This window comes from Suncus etruscus, chromosome 2 (assembly GCF_024139225.1).
Source record: "Suncus etruscus isolate mSunEtr1 chromosome 2, mSunEtr1.pri.cur, whole genome shotgun sequence".
Lineage (NCBI taxonomy): Eukaryota > Metazoa > Chordata > Mammalia > Eulipotyphla > Soricidae > Suncus > Suncus etruscus.
Genome location: NC_064849.1, coordinates 114,283,814 through 114,309,616, shown reverse-complemented (window position 1 = coordinate 114,309,616; position 25,803 = coordinate 114,283,814). Strand labels below are relative to the sequence as shown.

The following is a 25,803-nucleotide window of genomic DNA, read 5'->3' as shown; positions in this document are numbered from 1 at the left end:
AAATCTCTACACTTTCATAGTGACCAAACCAGAAGGCATTTCCTTGGTTATATAGGGCCAGTGATTGTTTGATGGCAGAGCACAACTGGGAGAAAGGCCCACATGTAGAACCAGTAGTAGCCTCCGAACATCACTGCTTGTGGTTCCAAATAAAAAGCAGTGGTTGCATAGCTCACTGGAATAGGAAGACCATTGATTTTCAGCTGTTTCAGTCATTTCTGCTCTCAAGTCTTCTTCACTATGACATGCACACTGAGTTCTCACATATTCAGTTCTCCATTCTTCTTTTGATTTCATGAGATTGTCACTGCATGTGTCACAATCTCCCTCAGCAGCTTGTCCCTCACAGCAACTTCTCTTACCCGAGTTTATCCCTTATCCCTTCATCCCAGTCCTCCCACTATGTTTTAGTAACCTCCATCTTTATGCTCTGATTGTCCACATCAGATCACCTCAACATTGCCTGGAGCCCAGAGCAATGATTTTATAATCAGCACCAACCTAGACAGCAGCTGTCTTGCAACTGCCTCACAGCCTCGTCTCACCTCCACTCAGAGCTACCTCGCTGTTTGCCTCCACAAACGCAGATTGCCCATCAACTCGTTTAAGCAGAGAACAACATCCACCTTGTATACATGGAGGGTTTATCACAGGATCATGCTTTTGATATGAATGGTCCTGAAAAAGAACATGTAAGTAAACTGGACCTTTGAAGACACCAAGATACAGACAGCAGAAAACATTGTTCTGCACACATTCCAAAGTTGAAAGGCTAAAGGTCAGTCTCGATTTTGTTCACTGTCACCTCTAGACTGATAGTCACCTGGGCTGATAGTTATCAGCTTCAGAGAGGAGGAAAGGGCAGTAAGAACATCTGTTTTTCACACTTGACTAGACTCCTGCTGGGCTTTAAACCTAAATCATTCCTGAGGACCTTCTGGGGTCCATGTGCAATTAGAGAAGTATGAAGGTACACGGGTGCCATCTGAGGTGTTTGCTTTAGGTCATTAACTCCTTTGTAACTTAGTTAAGCATTTCTAGGCTCACAGGTACAAGAAAGTTGGGTAACTTCCCAGGGTCTAATTGCTGATGAATGGAATGGGCTCCAACTCTTACCTAAGCAATTTAAAGCCCGTGTTGTGGGCTGAACTGACTGGCTAACAGAAAAATCTTAGTCAGCTCAGCCATTTCTGTTCTCAAACTGCCATCTTTCCCCATCTGCCCTACCTGAGTTAACCTTGAAATCTGTTCTCTCCTCAGCACATACAGCTACTCTCTATCAGCCTGGCAATCTGACCAGGAAGGTCATTTATTGTAACAATCTACACTCTCATTACTGCTGTCAGAGATCCTATAATAGTGGAATCTGCCCCAGTGCAGCCGGTGACAAAAGTATCTGGAGGCAGATACAGAGTTCAGATCACATTTCTGCTACTGTATTTCCATCTGCTCTGGCGAAGTTATTGCAGTACCCTTTGCCCGCAGACCTCAGGCAGTGTGGCTTGCTCTTGAACCACGAGGGGTCATTACTGGCAGTTGCTGTGTCCTACAGGCTCTGGCCGCACAGCCTGCATTCACTTGGGGCTGGCTTCCTTCTTTCCAGGACCTGCTGTGCTGCCTTCTCTCCAGCCCCTTGTGCACAGTCTAGACTCGCGGCCCTCGGGCCATGTACAACATTTTGTGGTCCTGCCCTAGAGGAATCTTTTTTTGTTTTGTTTTAGTTGTTTGGGTCACACCCCCCAATGTTCAAGCTTACTACTAACTTTGCACTCAAGGATCACCCCGACTTTGCCTCCTGTGGCAGGTAAATTGAGTTTGAGACCCCTGGTCTAGATACTCTGCAGTTTCAGGAACTTACCTTGTTTCTACTTACTGTCCAGCCTAGATACAAGATTTCTTTATCAAATGTTCTTCTGGCTCCAATCTTGCCTTATTCTCCTGAGTCCCTGGCACCTTACACAGTGCTTAGTCTATAACAAGCTTGGTAAACTTTGCTATAGAAAAAGATAAGTAGATAAATAGAACCAATTTTATTACTTAAAATTAATTATTTAAAATTTTGTTTCATATTTGTTTTGAGGACACATCTGGCTGGGTTTACTCCTAGCTCTATGTTCAGGGATCATTCATGGAAGTGCTCAATGGACCCTGTGTGGTGCTGGGGTTTAAACGGCTCCTGCAAAGTAATGCCCTACCTGCAGCCCAGTCCATGTTTTGTTTTGAGGGGGGAAGGATTTGGGCCACACCCAATTGCGCTCCGGGCTTCTCCCTAGCATTGCTCAGGACCAGGGTATCATACACAATTCCAGGGATCAAAGTTGCCCTGTCCTCTTGTTCCTTCTTGGAAGCCAGCCTGACTCACTCATCTACACAGAACAACTGTAGTGCTCCAGGCTTGACCTGGGGTGTTTATACTGGGATGACACATTCATGTCATAATCTTGGGCCAACTTCTCTAAGTCCCTTCATCATATTGCCTGACTTCTTTCTGACTGAGCTGCTCCTGAGAAAGTGGAGAGCAGGAGAGCAGACTTCAAGAGCTCAGAATAAGCTTTAGAGGTCTGGGTTTTGGTTGCAGAATCTCACAGAGCTCAGTGTTCTCATCTATAACTTGACAGTAGGTCTCAAAATGTCTAATTCCTGTGACAATGAGATGGGTGTGGGGCCAAATCCTCAGATGAGGTTTATGGCTGGGTCATGGTAGAAGCTGAGAATGAAAGTTGAGGGCAAATGTTAGGTTTGGCTACAGGAATGGGCAGGCCTGGAATAGAGTTATATTAGGGCTAGGATGAGGGTCAGAATGAGGGTTAGGATTAAGGGTTAAGGTTAAGATTAAGGTTAGGATTAGGTTTAAGGTTAGAGATAGGGTTAGTATTTAGTTTTGGGTTAGGATTAGTCTAGAGTTAGAGTTAAGGTTAGAGATAGGGGTTTATTTCTGATCCCCTGGAGTGATTTCCACTGCACCTTCACCCTAGTCAATAAAACACACCCCTGACTTTAATAAAATGTCATGTTTACCCTTTGAAGTTTCATTTTAAATACCTGAGTAGGTGAAACATTGCAATGAAGTCACAGCATTACTTCATGGCTAAATAATATTGTGGCTTTATTATTCAGAAGGTCAAAGTAGGCATGCATTTGAAATAAAGCATCTTAAAGACTCTTCCTCTACAATAAATAGGTTTTATACTTAGAGCACAATGCTTTCATGGCCACACATGCCTTGGTACATTAATTCATCAACAATACATGACAATGAAAAATGCATTACTTGCTATAGCTTATGCTGCCCTCGTTGCTCTCATCATTAGGAATAAAGAGTCCAAACTTTATTGTTATGATGCCCAATATGGTTGGCACATTTCAACTTGATTTAGATGATTTTCTAGACCAATCCAAACCTAGGTCTCAAGATGTCTTCTGTTATTTTTCCACACACATAGGATGTTGACCAGTATAGAGAATTCTATTACTGAAGACTTTTAAATCACATATCAACTTCACTGCTGTTCTTTATTTGGGGGCGGGGGGGGGGGGGGAGGGACTAGAGTTAGGGGGTTGCCACACCCTGGGTACTCAGGGCTTACTCCTGGTTCTGGACACAAATCACTTCTAGCAGGGCTTGAGGGGGGCGTCATATGGAATGCCAGATTTTGAACCAAGGTTGACTATGTGTAAGGCAAGCGCCCTACCAGATGTACTGTCTAACAATCTCTGCTGGTTTTTTTCTTTTTTTTTGGTTTTTGGGTCACACTTGCTCAGGGGTTATTCCTGGCTCTGCACTCAGAAATTGCTCCTGGGAGGCTCAGGGACCATATGGGATGTCAGGAATAGAACCGGGGTCCATCCTGGGTTGGCTGCGTGCAAGGCAAATGCCCTACTGCTGTGCTATTGCTCTGGTCCCCTCTGCTGTTCTTTAAAGACTGCTGTGTCCCAGTGTTAAAGACCATTAAGAGACTATAACTGAGTTGTTTTCGTGATTTACAGGCCCCAGAAAGCTCTTTAATAGGTGTCATTGTTTCCCTGATCATTTGGTTTTCTTTGGAGACCACACTCAACAGTACTTGAGGTTCACAATTTATAGTGCTCAGGAGCCCTGCAGTGCCTGAAATGGAGCTCACCCCCTGCATGAGGACAGCACACACTTGGCCTCCATGTTTTCCTGACCGGCTTTCATCTGTGTTCAAAGCTCAGATTTTCCTGTTCGCTCCTTCTGCACCTCACTGACCTGACTGACAAAAGAACACAGAGAAAATGCTGATGGAGGCCACAGTCAGCTCCAGCCCCTCAGTAGGGACAGTGACAGGAAAGGAAATGACTAGGGGGCTCAGGTCGGGTGTCCTGAGTTGTCTGTGTGGGAGCTGCTGATTCAGGTCCGATTTCCTGAGAAACCCTGAGTCTTCCCGGCAGGAAATGCTGGTTCCTACGGGATGCCCTTGGGGCTTCTAGAACAAAACAGCATCCCATTTCCTAGTCTTCAAAGCAATCCAATATAGTTCTGGAAAGTGATGCTGATGGGAAGGGGAACAGGAGGTGGGGTAGAGGAAGTAACAAAAGAGAAGTTAGAGAACTGAGGGGCTGCTGTGATTGATTGATGGGACAGTACAAATGTGATGCAAGAAGGCAGGAAGGAGAAGAGGGAGAATATTCAAGGGTAGGGGGAGTTCTTTTCTGAACTTTTTATGGACTCCAGACAAGACTGCAGAAGCTCATGAAGAATTAGGGAAGAATGAAACCTTTCCAGTTACTCCTGGCTTTGAACATAGGGATCACTCCTGGTGGAGCAACCATATAGGGTTCCAGGGATCAAACCCAGGTCAGCCACATGCAAGGAAAGCACCTAACCCACTGTACTATGGCTGGGGTTCCAGGGATCAAACCCAGGTCAGTCACATGCAAGGAAAGCACCTAACCCACTGAACTATGGCTCAAGTCCTGCTTGCAGGAGCCAACTGGGCACCTGCTCTCTCCCTGGTCATTGAGTCAACTGGGTTTTTCTAGGATCCAAAGCTCCCTTTAGGAATGGGCCAGACAAGATGGAACTCCTCCAGGGACTCCTGCCCCCAATACCCAACAATTTGAGTCCATAGTTCAGCTGGAAGTAGAAGAGTCACAGGGAAAGAAAACAATGGCAAAGGACAAGGTTCCTGGACCCCCTCATTTTCCCATCACAAATTCCAAGGCAAGGTGGAAAGGACCCCATTGGCCCCCATGTCTGTCGGACAAGAAGGCTTACAAAAGGGTAACTGGAGGGTACAAAAGGGGAGACCCAGACCTCACCCTAGAAATCTGGTGGGACCCTTTGGCTCCTAGGACTAAAGGCAGGGTGCCCCCATGTGCCCCTAGGTCTCTTTCCCTATGTGCAGCTGGCACTGTTCTACAGAGTGATGGTAGAAAGTCTACACTGAGATAAATGAAGGCAGAATGTAGTGCCCAGGAGCTGGAGCAATTGCACAGCGAGTAGGGCATTTGCCTAGTACATGGCTGACCAGATCCCAGCATCACATATGGTCCCCCAAGCCTGCCAGGAGTGATTTCTTTTATTGAGGGGGGACCACACCGGCAGGGCTCAGGAATTACTCCTGGTTCTGTGCTCAAAAATCGCTCCTGGAAGGCTTGGGGGACCATATGGGATGCTAGGGATTGAACCCAGGTCCATCTCGGATTGTCTGCATGCAAGGCAAACGCCCTACCACTGTACTATATAGCTCCAGTCCCTCCAGAAGTGATTCCTGAACACCACAAGATGTGGCCCAGAAAAAAAAAAAAAAAGAGCATGGCTCCTGTGCATTCACCCACGTCCACAAGAAGGAGTTAGCAGGCCCGGAGAGATAGCACAGTGGCATTTGCCTTGCAAACAGCCGATCCAGGACCAAAGGTGGTTGGTTCGAATCCCAGTGTCCCATATGGTCCCCTGTGCCTGCCAGGAGCTATTTCTGAGCAGACAGCCAGGAGTAACCCTTGAGCATCGCTGGGTGTAACCCAAAAACCAAAAAAATAAATAAATAAATAAATAAAAAAAAAGAAGGTAGCAACTGTCAAGGGTCCCAGAGAGCAGGTGGGGATACAAAGTAGAGCTGATACCAGAGCCAGGGGGAGAGAGAGAGAGAGAGAGAGAGAGAGAGAGAGAGAGAGAGAGAGAGAGAGAGAGAGAGAGAGAGAGAGAGAGAGAGAGAGAGAGAGAGAGAGAGAGAGAGAGAGAGAGAGGAGAGCCAAAAATGGCTGAATTTCAAACTCAAGAGTTTCAATATCACTAGGCAGAGCTGCCAGCCTGAGGCTCAAACTTGGATTTTGTTATATGTAAGAAAGTATATGCTTCTGGGGTGCATGCCTGTGAAATCCGCTGTTTGAATGAACTCTAGCAATTCAAACAAAATCCCATCCATCTGTCCTTCCTCTGGCCAGTAAATGCTGGTTTCCCCACACCCCAGGACTCAGCCCTTGCCTGAGCTAAACTCCTTCCATCTCTCAGCAACTCACCCCCCCATACCAAGCCACCTGTCCTAAAGTCATGGATGTAGCGTGGTCAGGATGTAGGCCCAGGACCAGCCACAGGCACTGCTATAGATACAGCGAAAGGTGCTCTTTGCTGTAGACATGTGAGTTGAAAGTGCCATCACTCATGAGCACTGTGCAGTAGCTGAGTAATGGTGGAAGAGGCCTGGTATTGAGCAAGATGCAGCATCGATGCCTGTCCCGGGCCCTGCCCACCTGCTCTGCCGAGAGCTGGAAGAGTGTGTTCAGGGTACTGAGTCGGGGAAGGGACTGAGTCCTGTACAAAACTGTCCACAGTGTTCAATACATATCTACTTCCAGGCTGGGGTGTCAGATAGTGGGACATGAAGGCCTCTGGGACTCAGAGCAGCAGTGGCCAAAAGAAAGGGGGACAGATCTTCTCTGGGGCCTGGGATAGAACCGTGTCCAGGGCCCTCCCATTCATGTATTCTCTGGCAGCTAGCGTGGAGTCCAGATATGGTCCAGATACCCAGCCTTTTCCATACATTTGAACTCCTCCAACCATTCCAACTTTGGGAATTAATGAGGGTAGTGAGGGACCTGGGCACATGGTCAAGCCACTCTTCCTACCATCCCTTTGCTAAGTGACAAACATCATCTTCAAGGCCCAGGAGATGGCTCTAAGGGTTGCAATGCGTGCTACTGAGGACACCCCAAGCTCATTTTCTGCATTTCATGGTTCCCAAACAATCACTGGGAGCAACCCCCAAGCAGAAGTAACCCCAGTACTGCCAGGTGTTGCACCCAAACCATTATACAAACACCAGCAACCACTCTTTAAGGAGAGATTTCAGGGCTACCTCTAATGGAGCAAGAGCCCTCAGGAGGAGAAGCTCTCCCATCTCAGCAACAGTCAGTGAACTGCTGTTCTCTGGCGTTGGGCAAGTCTCATTTGGAACTGTGAGAAGCTTCTGCACAGCTGAGCCATCTCTGGAAGAGCAGGTGTATCCACCTCAGGGTCCACCATCCCTGGGAGTCAGTCTGCTAAAATTCTCAGCAAGAACTTGTCACTGGCATTTCATCCGCATCAAATAATCTCTTCTAAACACAGTGCTTAGATTTCAGCCTTTGAGCCCAATAAGCTCAATCAGCCATTGCAGAGGGGGCAGGAGAGATTTATTTATCTGATACAGGCAGGGCAGGGAAACTTTTAAGGAAGATCCTCTGGCGAAAGTTCATCTCTTCTATCTGTGAGAGCCTCTCTGCAGAGATTTGAGCTGCACTGGCTTCATTCTCTCTGGCTTTGGTCTAGCAGTGTTTCAGACATAAGGAATTCTCTGGTTGTCACTGAATTTTTCAGATAGGGATTCATTGCTTCTTCCTCACTGAAATGGTCTGGTCCTAAACTCTGTGTGGAAGAAAGATGCTCCTTGGACTCTGAGCAGCTGCCTGCTGGCATTTCAGGATATAGCAGGGACTCCGCAGGTGGAATCTTGGTCAAAATGGAGGGATCCTCAAAACTCTTCTCCACAGGACAGTAGGGCCTGTAGGGCGTGTACACATATTCATTCTCTTCCCCTCCCAATACATTTTCCTGATCTTTTGTAGGCTCTATGGAAACCTCTTCCAGAAAATTCTCAAAGTTCACTATCAACTTGTCAATAAGATCTTGGGGAACAATACATGGTTTTAGGATCCTGTCTTCCTCTGTGTTCACAGTGTCATCAAAATCCTTCAGATATAGTTTATCCTGGAAAAGAGAAAGAAACACCAGACTAATCTAATTACTAATGTTATGGAAACTGCACACACATCAAATGCCTTCTTTTATGTATTTATATCTTAGAGGGGATGTTTGGTGGACCACACATGGTGGTACTCAGGCCTTACTCCTGGCTCTGCACTCAGGGATCATTGTTGGCAGTGTTCAGGAGACAATAATGGGTGGTGGGGACTAAACTTATTAAAAAAAAAAAAACAAAAAAAAAACAACAAGCATTTGTGCTGAAGGAAAATTCACTAAAGCACCCCTGTTACCTACCACTTAATTGCTCATTTCCCAATCAATCCTGGGTAAACCTGGGTAAACCTGGCATTTCAGTAGCTCTTCCAGGTAGTCTGAGGATAAACTTCTCTAGGATACTTTTTTGGCTATTGTTTGTTTGCTTGTTAGCTGTTGTTTTCTGGGCCATATCCAGCAGAGTTCATGGCCACTTCCCACCCCCACTACTCATGCTGCCGTTAGAAAAACATGCTGCCTACCTTCAATGCCCCTCCAGGCCATGCGGCTATGCTGCTTTCAGCAGGATTGGGGACCTTTGGCCAACAGAGGTGCTTCAATTTGCTAATGAGAGATAAGATTGTAAAGCAGGAAGTGAGTCTAATAAACATTCTCCATGCATGTGATGAACACAACTCCAAAGTGGGACTCTGCAAGACACTGGCGTGGCTCTGAGGAGGATAAGCACCAGTGGCCTCCTGCAGAAACTGAAGGAGCAAAGCAGTTGTCAGGCTGCCATGGTGAGTTCCCTGTGGGACATGATGAGAGAAGCCCTCCTCCCACACCACACTGCCTTCCATTTCTGCCACTGCCACTCCAAAGCTGGTCCTCATGCCCAAGACCCCAGCATCATGGGCCATTTGCTCGAATATCAGTCCCAGGAAGAGACTGTAGCTCTGTGAAGTCCCCATGCTGCAAGGCAGGGATTCTCAAAGTCTGTTCTCACCCACCACAGCAACACTACTGGTTGCTTGTTAAATGTGCCAGAGGCACAGCATTGGAGAAAAGGCACAAGATCCTGAAGAAAACCTCCCATCTAAAACAGGCAAGACAATGTCCTTTCAGCTGGTTCTCACATCTGTGTCACAAGCAGGGACCAAGTTCAGACTGGGTGTAAGCCTGGTCATAAGACAGTGTTTCCTGCTTGCCTGGTAGAAAAGCTAATGGCCTTGAGGCCTCTTGCTGCTACCATGATTCCCCTTTAGACATTGAGAGAAGAAGCATCTCCCTAACCGGTCTCAGATGATGACAGCCAGCACGTCGGTATGCCCCTGACCTGATGCAAGGAGCAATGTGGGGAAAGAATCCTCTTACTTGATCAGAATTCTGAAGAGCCACGAGCTCTTCGGATCAATAACAGGGTCCGCTTTAATGAATGTGCAGTGAAGCCTGCGTGGAAGAGAGCCTTTGTCCAGTATACGTCCCTCCCCTTTCCATTCCTGACTCAAGAAATGAAACCACTGTGGTCCATAAACTCACTTGGGTTTTTTGAGCCCATATACCATGGTCAGGATGATGAGAATCAGCAGTCCTCCTCCAACCAGAGCAGTTACAAGGAAAATCTCAAGGACACCTTTGGGGAAAGGACAAAGTGCCAGTCAGTTTGAGGCTGAATACTGCACCTTGAAGTTTTGTTTTTTTTTTTTTTGTTTTTTTTTTTTTTTGGTTTTTGGGCCACACCCGGTGGTGCTCAGGGGTTACTCCTGGCTGGCTGCTCAGAAATAGCTCCTGGCAGGCACAGGGGACCATATGGGACACCGGGATTCGAACCAACCACCTTTGGTCCTAGATCGGCTGCTTGCAAAGCAAACACCGCTGTGCTATCTCTCCGGGCCCTGCACCTTGAAGTTTTTAAAGATGGATCCTTCCAGAAGTTTAGCAACAGGTTCCTTACAATCCCTTTCAATCAGAAAAATTCTGGGTGTTAAGCCTCCCAGAATTCTCTTCATCCTGAATAATACTGTCAGACATTGTATGCACTGAATCAATTTTCCAAGCTCATTCATTCAGTAAATCTTTAATAAGCACCTAAGATTTGCCAAAACACTGCTCTGAGTAACAGAATAAATAGGAATCAGTAATAAATACAGGTACTTTGTGCTCACTTATATTTGAAGAGAAAGATTCAGGAAATAATAAAGAGCATAAAATCTTTCATAAATGTAGAGTGGGAAGCTAGAATAGGTAGGGTGAGCAAGGAGGAAGGTTAGCAACTTTAGGAGGGGAAATGAAAAAAGATTTCTTGGAGAAGGGAGTTTCGAATTGATAATGATAAAAATACAATATAATATATAATATATACTATAATATAAAATAATATAATAATATAATATAATTATTAATAATATAATATATAATAATAAAATGATAATGATAAAAAATTAGTCATGCCAATTTTCAGCAATATTGTAAAATATTGGGATTTTTAAATAATATTTATAGGGGCTGGAGAGATAGCATGGAGGTAAGGCGTTTGCCTTTCATGCAAGAAGTCATCGGTTCGAATCCCAGCGTCCCATATGGTCCCCGTGCCTGCCAGGAGCAATTTCTGAGCATGGAGCCAGGAGTAACCCCTGAGCACTGCCGGGTGTGACCCAAAAACCACAAAAAAAAAAATAAAAAAATAAAAAAAAATAATATTTATAAATCACTCTAGGCAGAAGGAATAGCAGATTTTAAAGTCTTGAAGCAGAAACAAGTTATAAACCATAGAGGCCAAATGTGGTAGGCAATGCATAATGAAGGGACCAGAAAACTTTGGAAAGAAGTTTGGATTTTTGTTTGTATTTGTTTTTGGTAGGTCACACTTGGCAATAGTCAGGGCTTACACCTAGTTCTATGCTTAGGGATCATTCCTAGTAGGTTCGGTGGTAGGGGGTACCACCTGGGATGCAGTGGATGGAACCCTAGTTGACTGCATTTAAAGCAAGCACCTTAACACTGTACTATCGCTCTGGCCCCAAGAAGTTTGGATTTTATACAACAGAAGCCACTGGTGGGTTTTAAGCCACTGGTGGGTGTTAAATTGGAGTTTTTGTGTGGAGAACAGGTTGTAAAAGATTAGACAGAGAAGTGGGAGGAATTAAAACCTTATGCCTTTAGTTTGACCTAGAAAAGTTTATCAGGTGATAGAATTTGGGTCTAATGCAAAATAACAACATGAATTAATTTTCTTGCTGTTCTGGGGGCCAAACCCCAGGCCTCACACAGAGAATGCAATCTCTCTACCACGAAGCTACCCAGGTCAATGATACAATTTTTTAAGATTTTAAGGAACTGAGGCCGGAGAGATAGCATGGAGGTAAGGTGTTTGCCTTGCATGCAGAAGATCGGTGGTTCAAATCCTGGCATCCCATATGGTTCCCCAAGACTGTCAGGAGCGATTTCTGAGCATAGAGCCAGGAATAACTGCTGAGCGCTACCGGGTGTGACCCAAAAATTAAAAAAATTAAAAGAAAAGATTTTAAAGAACCACATCAAGGGCCAGAGAGGTCGTGCTAGAGGTAAGGTGTCTGCCTTGCAAGTGCTAGCCTAGGACGGACAGTAGTTCCATCCCCCCGGCGTCCCATATGGCCCCCCCAAGCCAGGGGCAATTTCTAGCATATAGCCAGGAGTGACACCCCCCCAAAAAAAAAAAAAGAAAATAATTACATCAAAAAACTTTCAGGGATAGAGAGAGAGCCTCAAACTCTACATGTAGGAACCTCACCATCAGATGTAGACCCAAAATGAACAAACAAAAAATGCCAAGAAGAAATTATCAGGGCTAGAAGGAAATACTCACTAATTGACAATGTTTTGAAGGTGATCCTGGTGCCATTGGTCCCCCCAGCTCTGGTGCTGGCCATGACCTGAACAGTGTATGATGTCTTTCTTCTCAGGGAGTCCAAGTCATATTGCAGGATGCTGGAGTTGACAGTCTTGGCTAAAGGGAAAGTGCAGCAGTCAGCACCTAAGCCACACTGTGACCAGGGTGCCTTAGTGTAACTCTAGAGTAAGAGCCCTGGCACCTGCATTTCCAAGGCTGACTACAACTTTTACTCTACTTCTCCCTACTTGCTCTGTCTAAAACTAGACTTTGAAGAGTCAAATAGATAGTACAAAGATTAAGGTGCTTTCCTTTTATATGCCAACACTGAGTGTGATCCCTTATCACCACCTATAGTCCCTTGTGTAAGAGTGACTAATGAGCACAGAACTAAAACCTGAGAACTTCTGGGTATGATTCAAAAGACCCCCATAAAATAAGCCTTTTATAATTAAAAAAGTTAAATTTAAGAGCTAAATTATAATATCATAGATGACAACATAGAGTACATTTACATATTCTTGAATTGCAATGGCTTCATGTACTGAATTCAAAACTCATAAACAACAAAAGAAAACATATTCAACTGAATTTTATCTCATTTAAAGTAGTTTAAGCACCAGAAATATCAATATCAAGAGAATGGAATCATGAGAGTGAAATGACTATCAAGAGAGTAGAATGGCATCTCACAGAATAGAAAAAATATTTACAAATCATATATCTGATAAGGAGCTTATATCCAGAATATATAAAAATGACTTACAACTAAACACCATAAAAACAAGCAATCCAATTTTTAACTGAACTGAGACTGGGGGCTGGGACAGGTAGATACAACAGATAGGGCCTTGCATGTGGCCAACATAGGTTCAATATTCAGCAGCCTATATGTTTCCTCAAACCCCAAGGAAATAACAGAAGTTTAATTCCCATGCACTGCCATGTGTGCCCCCAGATAATTAATTGATTTAATTAAAAATAAATAAGTAAACAAATAAAATGATCAGAGATTTAAAAGACTTTCTCCAAAGGACAAATGGCCAAAAGCCTACAAAGATGGTCAATATCATTAATCATTAGGGTAGTGCAGATGAACCCAAATAACGATACTGCTTCACCAGCCCTAGAATTACCATAAGAATGTTTGTCATCCAGGTTTGTCTATAACATCACCTAGAAGCAATCCTCTACCACGGAAGACCCTACCACTGCTCAGACATCGACCTGCTCAAAAGAGACTTCCCTTAACACTGAGAAGACTTAACAACAACGACCTGCTTACAGGACAGGGCTTCCTGCATTGCCCTTTAATGGTTAGGTGAAATGAGAAGACGCTCCACATCATGACTTCAATGTAGGATATGCAGATTCCAGGATCTTTAATACAGAAACATGATACCAACAACAGAGACTGTGTGAAAAGTGTGTTGGCACTACGGACAATGTCTTGGATTGGACGATAATTTGCCTGGAGCCTAGAGTTGGTCTTATGCCAGGAAACTTCAGGGGTAGGATCTCTTTGTATTTAGGCCAAGATTATTCCTTTCCATGCCTCTCATATTTTGGTGGGCCTATGCAAACAACAATTGCCACTCTAACACCGTTTTTACTGTGCTCCTTTGACTCTAATCCTTAAAAAAAAAAAACACTTAAAATTTGAGGTTAACTTAAGCTAATATGCATGTACATGGAAATGTAAAAAATACTATGCCTCTAATGTTTAAGGAGTTACGTAAGTTTTATGGCTTTAGATTGCCTTGTATGCTGTTAAGAAATATTATAATGTGTTACAATCTGGGGACTTGAGGGACAAAGTAATTGTACATGATTCTGTTTTATTTATCTTAATGTTCTTTGGCTGAAAGTTCAAAGTTAAGATACCAGCAAGGGGACTTCTTCTGAGAATTATGTTATGGGTGATTGTCCTTCCACTGTAACTTTACCTTGTCCTCTTTCTTTGCATCTTTGTTCTCATAATTCAAAATAAAAAAATGTAAAAAAAAAGGAAATGTGGTACATATACACAATGGAATATTATATAGCTGACATGAAAGATGAAGTCATGAAATTTTCTTACACATAGATTAACATGTAAACTATTATGCCGAATGAAATGTCAGAGGGAAAGAGAAATAGGCACAGAATAGTCTCACTCATGTATGGTTTATTATTATTTTTTTGAGCATCACCTGGTGATGCTCAGGGTTATTGTAATAATGTCCAGAGACAATAGAGATGAGGGTTAGAGAACCAGCTCATGGTATGAAGCTCACTACAAAGGGTGGTGAGTACAGTTAGAGAAATAACTACACTAACAACTATTATTACAATATTAATGAGAGAAGTAGAATGCCTGTCTTGAATACAGGCAAGAGGTGGGGGAGGAGGGAGATGAGGGGGGCATTGGTGGTGGGAATGTTGCACTGGTGAAGAGGGATTTTTTATGACTAAATTTCAACTTTAAATAAAGATGTTATTTAAAAAAAAAAAAAAGAATATGTTTGTATTAACCCAAATGTCCAACTACAAAACCAATCAACATTCAGCAACATGAATAAAACTAGAGGATATTAGCTGAGTGGGGTCAGTGAGAAGGAAAAGAATAGATACAGAATGATCTTTTCAGATGTTCAACTAAAGCAAGGGAGTAACCAAGATCCAAAGGCAACAGAACAGAAGAACTATTCCAAACTGAGCTGTTGAGGGGAATACTAAAAGGAGTGTTGGGGGCCTTGAGGGAGGGATCAGGGCGGTGGGTGTGCTGCTGGAATTGCCTGCATGAGAAATTATTGTAAACAACAGAATCTCAATCAAAAATTCTTAAAAGATTGTTTTAGCTTGGGGGGCGGGTCACATCTTACATATAGAATGTAGGGGACACGCCCAATCAGTTTTTTGGGGCTATTCCAGCTCATGCTCAGGGCTCTTTCATTCTCTCTGTGAAGAGCTGAATAACTGGAGCTAAGTAGGCCTATCTTTAAGTTTTAGGTTTTCTTTTATTTTCTCATTTTGTTTATGTGGGCCACACCCAGCCATGCTCAGGATTTACTCAAGGCCCTGCAGACAGGTATCACTCCTAGCTGTCTCGGGGTACTGGGGATACCATATGACTATATGGGGTGCTGGGGACCAAACTCAGATTGGCCATGTGCAAGGCAAGTGCCCTTATTTTCTGTAGGCCTTTGATCTTTCTCATCTACTTACAGAATTCCTTTCCATCTTCTGCTTGGTAAAATATGGTGTAGTTGTTAATGAAACCATTCCTCTTACTTTTGGGGATCTTTTGCCATGTGATTGTGACAGTATTCACACCAATGTTCTCCGTCCTAGTCACAGGTCCTTGTCCCGGCGCTTTATGAGACAGGAAGAGAAATAAGAAGCCTGAATCACTCGAGCACACCCCTACTTTCCACAAAGGTTGGAACAGTCCAGACTTCCTCAGGACTGGGACGACAATGTGGAGGGGATAGGGCAGCTGAGCAGGATATTGATTAATCCTTGATCTCTGGATTCAGTCATCTTAAACTTGAAGAGAAGTGTCAAATACTAGACCTTGCTTCATCTGAGCACCAACTCTTTCATTTATATCTGTCATATATATCTGTTGGCTATTATCGAATAGCTGGAGACTAAGCACGTAAGGGCTGCCTTGAAATGACAGAATAGATTTCCCAATGTTGAATTTGAGAGGATTTACTATCCACAAAGATTTTAAAAAATATAATATATATTTATATACATATACTACTAGGGATATACCCTAGGAACACAAAAATGCAATACAAAAATCCCTTCCTTACATCTATAGTCATTGCAGTGCTATTTACAATAACCAGACTCTGGAAACAACCGAGATGCCCTTCAATAGATGAATGGCTAAAGAAACTGTCAGACATATACACAATGGAATATTATGCAGCCGCCAGGAAAGATGAAGTCATGAAATTTTCCTATACATGGATGTACATGGAAATGGTTATGTTAAGAGAAATTAGCCAAAGGGAAAGTGAGAGAGACACAAAATAATCTCACTGATCTATGGGTTTTAAGAAAAATAAAAGACATTATTGATATAATAATTCCCAGGGGTGGGGGCCAGAAGGACCAGCTCACGATATGAAGCTTACCACAAAAAAAAATTAAATAAATAAATAAAGCCTGTGCTGTTCACCAGTGCTGCAGGCAGATAAGGGGTCCTGGTAATGAACTTTGGGAAATAATAAAACAAAAAATTTGCCCAGTTCTCAAGTAGCCCAAAGGCATGAGGAACACATCACTTTGAGATGCAAATATTAAGCTTCTTGGATATGGAGAAACTGAGGCACCATGCAGAGAAGGATGGATCCTCTCTCAGAAAAGGAAAAGCTTTAGGAGATTCTAAGGGTTGCGAAAAGAATTTTAAAGAATCATCAAGAATCCAAGGCTTTCCTTGTAACACTACCCAGCTTAACTTTTATGGGTAATGAGAACGCCAGGTAAAGACAACTTGGAGAAATTGTATGGAATCTCCTTAAAAGCCAGTCTCTGCTTTCTCCCCTCTGGAGACGCCCATAGTCTCCCATAAACAAGTGGTCCTTTCTTTCTCTCCCCTCACATTTCTCTAAGTAAGTTTCAGAAATCTATTTTGTTTCACTATTTCGCTTCCTCCTAAAATTCTTGTCTGTGAGGGAAGATGACCACCCTGCAGCACCTGTGTCGACATTAGGGCTGACTTCCTGTCTCTCTCAGAGAAATTCCTCTCTCCAGCCTGAGTCTATAGCTCCCTGAGAACCCAGTGTTGAGGACCAGTTCCCACAACATGTAGAAGAACGGAGCCCAAGTGTGGCTTGATGGCTGCCTCTAGGACTGGTGCAGGATGCAAGTGTCCATGTTACATAGATGCTTGGGGTAACTTTCTCTGACCTACACCAGTCCTGATCTATACCAGGCATTTTCCCATGTGCCCCAGATGGGTTGAACAGAGAGGAGGCAGCACTGTTTTCTTGAGGTTCTCTTTTTGGTTCTCCACTTAAACCAAGTCACATACTTGCTGCCATTACATAGATAACACTGTTGTAACCATGACAATAAAAGTATAATTTAAAAAAAAAAATCAACATTTCAGGGCCGGAGCAACAGCACAGCGGTAAGGCAAATAACTGCCTTGCACATGGCCAACACAGGACAGCCCCTGGTTGGAATCCCGGCATCTCATATGGTTCCCCAAGCCTGACAGAAGCGACTTCTGAGCACAGAGCCAGGAGTAACTCCTGAGCACCACTGGGTGTGACCCAAAAAACAAAAACAAAAAGAAATATCAACATTTCAACATATCCGACCTATTATTAAATAAATAATTTCTGCTTATAGTTCTGTTTGCACTGTTTCTTCATGACTTAAGGCACACTATTTCATTCCTTTGAGCCTCGATTTTCTAGTTGTGCAAGGTCTGGTTTCTATTTGTTGGACTGGTTGATCTCTGAGATCTGCCACAGCTTTGAAGTACAGCGAACCTATAACCATGACTGGGGAACATAAAGAGTTCACTGCAAACAGTGGATGTAGCACAGTCTGGATGAATCCTAAGCAGTCATGAGAGCTTCAGACATTTATGATTTTATCTGAATAAAGGACAGACCTGCATATCCCCACCCTCTATCTTGACCACATCCATACATACTGTCTTCTTTGACATAGGCCTGGATAGAATATGGCTTGCCCACTCGGCCCTGCATCATTGGATACATAGAGATGTTATAGCACCAGAAAGGTCTTAATTTATCTGCAAAACAAAAAAGAAATTAGTATAGAATATATGGCAAATAGAAGGAATGTGGATCAAAGAGTTATGACCTACAACCTATGGAAGGTATTTTATTCTGCAGTTTCCCATTACATTTAACAAACCTACATTTTATTTATTTTTTACTGTATTAATTTTTTATTGCTCCCATTTTTTAATGAACAGGTTGGTAAGTTGCTTTTTTTTGTGCCATTTGAAAAACGATGAGATTTGGTTATATGGTTTCTAATGTCTTTTCCAATTCTAACATTTTCTAATTAATTCTTTAAAACTTGGGCCACACCTAGCAGTGTTCAGGGTTTACTAATGGTGTGGCTCTATGATCATCTAACCAATTAAACTCTGCATCACTCTGAAAAAAACACAGAGCCATCCAAGAGGGGAGAAGCAGAAGATTCAATCACTTTCCCATCACTGATTTTATTATATGATTTGGGAAACTGCTGAATAAACATAGTGCTCTGCACAGCTTAGTACAATGGAGAACTAAGTCTAAATTCTAGCTGCTCTGCCAGGTTGTGTCATTGCATAAGTCTTCATATGGATGCTGATTGGATGATGGAATTAGGAGGATACACCTTCTAAAGGACCAAAGACATTCTTGAAAAGACATTGGTGTCTGGGGAGATGACTTAATTCTTAAAAAGAAGCTAGAACTGAAAGTTCCCCGCTGCAGCAGAGATCAAGGTCTCTGGGCAGTGCTATCTACTGATGGCTAAGATAGTGTTTTCCACCTGCAGCAGGGCCAGATTCTGGTCTGACAGCACAATTTCGTGTCCCATCATGACTAGGAAATGCACGTGTCACCTCTCCCTGCTTGCTACTGCTAGTCAGCCAGCCACATTATACAGCCTGAATACCAAAGCTACATTTAATAACATGCTAAAAGTGAAACAACATACTATGCAGAGGGTACCATGGGCAACCCTGCACTGGCTACCTTGCTGGATTGTCCAGTTCCTGGCGTGAGTCACAGATTCCCAGGAAATAGTGGAGATCTCTGAGTCAAGATCTGGGACCCACTCGACCATCCATGTGTCCACGTCTGGAGAGGAGCTCTGCCATTCCACCACCAGCTGATCCTGAGTGCTCCAGGAGTGTGCCGATTCGATGCTTCTGAAGGCTGTAGGGAGACCAAAGGCTGCTCCAGCATCCTTAGCGACACTCATGCTCGCTCACTGGTCAGTCATAAAGAAGGTGGATCTTCAGGGTCTCTCCTGTCATTTCCCCCTATGTATGGAGCTTTTCCACCTCATTTACATCTGCCTTTTTCTCCCCCTTCCTAAGTTTGATATTTAAGTATCTTTTTATGTGCCTGTATTGGGTGGTGGGGGTACCTGTGATGCTCAAGGTCTACTTAATGCATAGCTCAGGGATTATTCTAGGCAATGCTCAAGGGGCCATGTGATACTGGGTCTGGAACCCAGAGTTCCCACATTCAGGATCATGCATTCCAAGCCTTTTAACTATCTCCCCAGCCCTTTAAGTATTTACACAATATTTTCATTTAATCTCTCTCAAACTTACCTACATCTAGAAAGGATCTCCCTAGGATCTTACTAGGGAAAAGACTCACCTCCACAGGTATCTCTGCAAGTCAACCTGAGACAAAGATTGGCTCTCTAAAGGTAGAATTTCAAGGACCAGTATTTGTGTGACTGGGAAGCTTCAAGATAGTGACCCTAACATCATACCAGGGAGATAGTTTCAAATTTCAAGTCTCAGCTGGCCCTCCACAAACTGGCTATGGATTTCTCTCCTCAGTGGTGACATTGAGTCTGTACTCCTGTTTAAAGCTACATATAATGATATTTTCTGCCACAAGAATTTTAGTTTGGGGATTACACCCAGTCAATGCTCAGAGTTTACTCCTGGCTCTACAGTCAGGGATCACTCCTAAAGATACTCCGGGGACCAAAGGTGGTGCTGGAGATTGAACAGGGATCTGTCACATTACCAATTGTACTATCTCTCCGTTCCCTTAATCAGAAACTTTATTAAGAGGATGGTAATTAAACTAGACAAAGTATTTTACATAAAAGGTTCGTGTAACCTTCCCAGTGGCTCTGTGAAGTAGATATTATTATATAATGCCCATCCTTCCCCCCCTCCTTTTTTGGTTTTCGGATAACCCCTAGCAGTGCTCAGGGCTTACTCCTGGTTCTGCGCTCAAAGATCACTTCTAGTGGGTATTGGGGGAGCATATGTGGTGCTGGGGATTAAACCCAGGTTGGCCATATGCAAATAAATCTTGTACTATATTTCTGGCCCCAATAGCCCCATTTGATAAGAAGTTATGGGATTGAGCAGTTAGTAAGGTATCTTGCTAAGTTCTGAGACCAGTGAAAGAGCAAAGATTTGAATCTTGAACCACTGGACTCCAAAGCCCACAGTTGTTTGTTCTGGAGGAGGTATATCAAGCAGTACTCAACATACCCAGAGGCCGTGCAGTGACAAGAGTTCAACTCACAGCCTCCACATGCCAGCAATCCTGGCAAGGACAAGTACCACACCTTGGTCAACTGGACAAAACCAACTCTAAGAAGCCTGCATGCTAGGAACCAGAGTGATAGCACAGGGATAACGCATTTGCCTTGCATGCAGCCAACCTGGGACGAACCTGAGTTCAATCCCCAGCATCCCATGTGGTCCCCCATGCCTGCCAGGAGCGATTTCTATGTGCAGAGCCAGGAGTAACCCCTGAGTGCACCGGGTATGGCCCCAAAAACAAAACAAAAAAGAGGAAGTCTGAATCCTACTCACACTTTTCATCAACAGCCGGTATCCTCAGGGTGCTCACTGGAGACTTGCCCAGAGAATTGTAAGAAGTCACAGACACACAATAGGGCTTGCGCCCCAGATACAATTCAAGCTGTTGATTACTGGTATTCATGATTTTTGTGAGATTAGTGTTGTCTTCTGGAAAGTACCTTATGTTGTAGCCAAGTGCTTTTTCCAGAAATGGGGCTTCTTTTGCCTTCTGAACTCAAAAAACACCAAAATTTATTACCAACATCAAAATAGACATTCTCACATATGACAGACTGGAGGCATAAAGGAGGCCAGGAATGTTAGCTATTAGATTGCTAAACTACTAATCAGGAAATTATGTATGAGAGACAAATAACACTCCATGTGTATGTGGGTATATGTGGGATGGGAGGTATAAAAATAACCCTTTAAGTGCCAGAAGTGAGGCTTTGGTCCTATTAACACTTAATATAAGTCTAATTCCAGGAGGCTAACTTAGGAACATGGGAAAGTCCACATCAGCAATTGGCCCCTTTTCCTCAGATAGGAGCTTACTCTCTACCCCATAGTCAGTCAGAAATAGGAACTAGAGCACCCTCACCACAATTTTTTGTCTAAGGACCACTTTCTATTACTATGGATGTTCGTGGATAAAATGATTACTGTCTGGTAGGAGGGATATGATTAAGAAGCCAGTGTGTCTTGTGGCCCCTCATTCACTCAGCAGCTTCTAGGACAACCAAAACCATAACAAGGATTTGGGGACCTTTTTCTCCCTCAAACTGCTCTTTGTATTTTTTTAATATACTTTAGGATCTATTCACATGCTCAAAAGGCACTTTTGGAAACTTATAGTTCAATAGTTTTTAGTAGATTGCCAGAATATTTCCAGAGCTGTACACTCATGGCCAAATTTCTTTCATTAGCAACCCTGATGCCTAGAAAATTCTCTTGTGGAGATGAAGGGAGCTGCATGCCAGACACGAGGGCGGAGGAGGAGGGCACTGAAGTCCAGACACTGCTCTGTGACTAAGGTCCCTTATGAAAGGCACCTCCCTTCATTCCCACCCTCCAAATATGCTGGCCACTTCTTTGCTTTTGACTTTGGCAACTGAGGAAGAAACCACAACTGTACTTTTTTATCAAAGATTTCCCAGCACCACTGATCATGTTTTCCCTTGCCTGCTGCTTCTGGGACCTGAGGGTATCACACAGCCCCTTGTTGTAGGGGGAAGAAGCAAAAATAAGAAATTCCAGGGGCTGGAGAGATAGCATGGAGGTAAGGCGTTTGCCTTTCATGCAAGAGGTCATCGGTTCGAATCCCAGCGTCCCATATGGTCCCCGTGCCTGCCAGGAGCAATTTCTGAGCATGGAGCCAGGAGTAACCCCTGAGCACTGCCGGGTGTGACCCAAAAACCACAAAAAAAAAAAAAAAAAAAAAAAGAAATTCCAGTGCTGAACTAATGAGGATTGAAATGTCATTTGGCAAAGTGCATGAACTTCAAAGTTCATGGGTTTCAAACTTGCCCAGGCTTTCTCAAGGATGAGCTAGCTTGATGAGTATTTCCTGAGAATTCTGATGTCTCATCGGTCTCCTCTTTTTCTTCCCCTCTAATCTGCCATCTTTCCTTTCATTTCTGGGATACCTTTTCTTCTAGAAAAAGACACTTTTATAACTTCTTTGCTGTCTCTTCCTCCTTCACTTCTATACCTTCTCCTACCTTCTCTGCTGCTCTTTTCTTCCGTGGACCATCTTGTTTTCTTTGTTACTCACTGCCAGGTCTTAATGTAATGAAGAACCACTTGTCCACTGTTCCTGTCCTTGTATACCCTCATAATCTAACCACCCAGTTTGCCAAGGGACACGCATGACATGTGTGGGTGCAGTGATCTGCTAACACACCAGTGATCTCATCCCAGCCAACACTCTTGAACATATGGTAGTGGTGAATACAAGACATGATGAGCCTTCCAAAGCCAATAACTCCAAACTCCAGATGCCCCTGAACATGAAAACTCAACCTTTATCAAAGGTTAGTATTGTTCCTCAAAGACAAGGAGGCCAGGTCTCTGATGTGTATTTTCAGGACTAGTGGGATGGACTGGTGGGCTATCTGGAACTGGAAAACCACTGTGAGGTGGCTTCAATCCTAGGTAGTAAAATTCAGAAAGTAGTAGAGTTTAACAGAATTTCCAGAGCTGTGAGAGGTCAAGGGTTTCCAAACGAAACAAATCTTCGGATTCTGATGACAAAACTGATCATGCCAGAAGGTGAAAGGAGCTCAATGTATGATAGTGAATGGATCTTGGTATTATAGGAAAGATACAGTGTGATAATATTCATGTGAACTGTACTCTTAAACCTATACAACATTGTAAGCCAATGTTACTTCAATCTGAGAAAGCATAACATAAAGAAGAGAAATACAAGAAACGGGGTTTAGTGCTCACTTTGGCAGCACATATACTAAAATTGTAATAATACAGAGAAGATTAGCATGCCCCTGCACAAGGATGACATTCAAATTTGTGAAGCTACATATTTAAAAAAAATAAAAAGAAAAGGGGTTTATAACCAACAAAGTATTAAGTAAAGGGAAGTCACCTTCCATAACACACGCACAGGCCTTCTTCCATCCACGTCAGTTGGGCCCAGGACTCTCCACACATCTAGGCCATATGGAGCTGAAGGGAACAAGAATGAGGAACTCAACTTTGAGAAAGGGAATTGCAACAGGAACCAGTGATAATAACTTTGGCTTTGTGGTTAGAAAATATGGCTGGGACACTGGGGCTTAAGAGAACCTGGAGGGGAGAGGCAGAGGATGGGAGGGAGAGAAGGTAATAATAGGCAAGACTGGAGTGGCCAGAGAACTGGAATCAACCAAAAGGAAAAGCCTCAATTGCTCTGGATTGGACAACCTCCTAGAAAATAAGAATATGACAGACCCCAGAGTGATGTGTGATATCATTTGTCACTCATGTATGGGATGAAACAGCATATCCTGTCTTATCTACCATCATCCTCAACAGACACAGAGCTGGGAAAGACTCATAGCCAAGAAGGAGCTACTGAAGGTATGGATAGAGAATGTATCACCAGTTAAATCTGTGCTTCCCTCTCACTCTTTAGGTTGAGAAATTATCCCAATTATTTCTTCAACTGGTCTTCCTTCTCATCTCCCTCTTTCAACTCCTTCTAGAATTACTATGATCCTGACATAGGTTCCTCTTGGCATTGTCAAATTTTTTCTTTAATTCTCTTCATTTTATTCTCATTTTTTCTCACTTTCTTTTCTTTTTTTTGTTTTTTTTTTTTTGTTTTTTGTTTGTTTGTTTGTTTTTGGGCCACCCCTGGCAGTACTCAAGGGTTTCTCCTGGCTCTGTGCTCAGAAATTGCTCCTGGCAGTCTCGGGGGCATTATGGGATGCCAGGAATAGAACCCAGTTCCATCCTGGGTCGGTCACATGCAAGGCAAATGCCCTACTGCTGTGCTATCTCTCCGGCTCCTCTCATTCTCTTTTCTATGTCCTCTTCTTTTCTTTCTGAAATGGTTTACTCTATCTTCATCTATATTTTTTTCTAAGGTTTACTACTGCATTTTTAAGTTCTGATCCACTGGTGATGGGTGTGACATTAGAATTATCTACATTATGTACACAGGAAACTAATAGTATTGTAAATCATAAAACATCAATCAATTAAAAATAAAATTTGAGTGCGGGGGGGGGGGGAGGGAGTCACTAGTCCAGAAAGTAGCTCTAGTGGAAGAAGCCCTGAATTTGATTCTACCCTACATGTCCCCCTTATCCTCCCCCACAATTCTCTGTGCCTGCAGTCTTTAATACTGCTCAGCCCCCATACTGGACAGCCAAGTCAAGTCAACTGCCCCAGCCAGTATTGCTGACACCTGGCCCTGCATCTCCCACAACATTGCAGGATGTGGTTCCTATTGTAGATAAGCTCCAGAGTCCTGGGATAGGCTCAGAAGTAGAGCAGTTGCTTCATTCCTTTGTCAGGCTGGACATTTTTATTTTTAATAATTTTTTAAATAAAATCACTGTGAGACACAGAGTCACTAAGTTGTTCATGCTTAAGATTCAGTCATACAATGTCCAACACCTTCACCGGTGCACATTTCCTGCCACTGAGGTCAAAGGGCTGGGAGTTTCTTACCCTACACAGCCCCACAGGTCAACATCCCAGCACCACTGACATGAGATGCCTGTGGCACAGGAGTATCCCATCTTTCCCAGATCACAACCAAGTATGTGAACAGAACAGTTCAAGTGAGCAATCCTCAACAAACTTCACAGCACAATGGCAATCCAGTTATCAAAACAATGAAAGAAAATGGGGGGATATATCAATGACTTATATGTGTTTACAAACTAATTTGTATATTGAAAAAGAAAAAGAAAAAAGAATGAGCCCCATGCTTTATCTATAAGAGCATAGCAAAGTTTCAGAATTATCAGAAAGTTACAGGCTTAGAGGAAAAGCACCTGTTACTCAAGCATATGGTCACAGGTTCAAATCCTCAGGGTCACACATGAACCAAGTATGATTCTGCCTATAATTCTTTTGTGCTTGGATACCTGCAATCTCCAGCACCACACCAACTTCCATCTGCACCATAATCAGGTGTCTCTAAGGACCACAAAAAGGATTGCAATTAACACTCACCCTAAAATATGTGCAAGTGCTGAGATTAGGAAATATGAGCCCTGGCAAGCAAGTGTGTGAGCACTGCAGTTACCTCCAGCATTCACCAAAGGAACATGTGGGTCTCAGCTGAGACTATGATCCCGGAAAAGCCTATATAAAAGCACCACACCTAAAGTAGCACAACCTTGGTGAGATCCATGGTCACATGTGCAGGTGCCATACCCTGAGGATCTAGTCCCACTAAACATCATGGTCAGGCAAGAGTGTACTCCTCCCCATTGTTACAATATCAGCCACCACAAAGAGCAGGGAAATAGAGAAAGGATAGAAGGAATAAAAGGAAATGAACTTTTAAAAAGTGTTTAGAAATCTAGAGAAATTGTTCAATGGGCTGAGCATATTTCTTGCACACAAAAGGCCCAAGTTCAGTCCCTAGCACAACATGCAGTCATCTGAACACTGACAGGATCAACTCCTGAGCATCACCAAGTGTGAGAACAAAGCCAAAAAATAAAAATAAAAATAGTGTGAAAAAAAGTCCAGAAGATTAATGGC

The 25,803-nt window shown here is 43.3% G+C and overlaps 1 protein-coding gene and 1 non-coding gene across 2 annotated transcripts in view; one reads left to right on the top strand and one right to left on the bottom strand.

Moving 5' to 3' along the window:
- Positions 1–7,744: 7,744 nt before the first annotated feature.
- Positions 7,745–25,803, bottom strand: part of IL31RA (interleukin 31 receptor A) — a 49,968-nt gene continuing 31,909 nt past the window's right edge. Inside the window, exons 9-17 of the mRNA XM_049769059.1 lie at positions 23,186–23,265; positions 20,593–20,809; positions 18,770–18,952; positions 17,707–17,808; positions 15,252–15,398; positions 12,021–12,161; positions 9,716–9,809; positions 8,719–8,800; positions 7,745–8,206 (exon numbers count right to left, since the gene is read on the bottom strand). Coding sequence (XP_049625016.1) covers positions 7,745–8,206; positions 8,719–8,800; positions 9,716–9,809; positions 12,021–12,161; positions 15,252–15,398; positions 17,707–17,808; positions 18,770–18,952; positions 20,593–20,809; positions 23,186–23,265 — 1,508 coding nt within the window. The remainder of the gene's footprint in view (positions 8,207–8,718; positions 8,801–9,715; positions 9,810–12,020; positions 12,162–15,251; positions 15,399–17,706; positions 17,809–18,769; positions 18,953–20,592; positions 20,810–23,185; positions 23,266–25,803) is intronic.
- LOC126002201 (U6 spliceosomal RNA) lies at positions 23,024–23,127 on the top strand. The gene has a single exon (XR_007492968.1). It is a non-coding gene; the product is annotated as a U6 spliceosomal RNA (small nuclear RNA).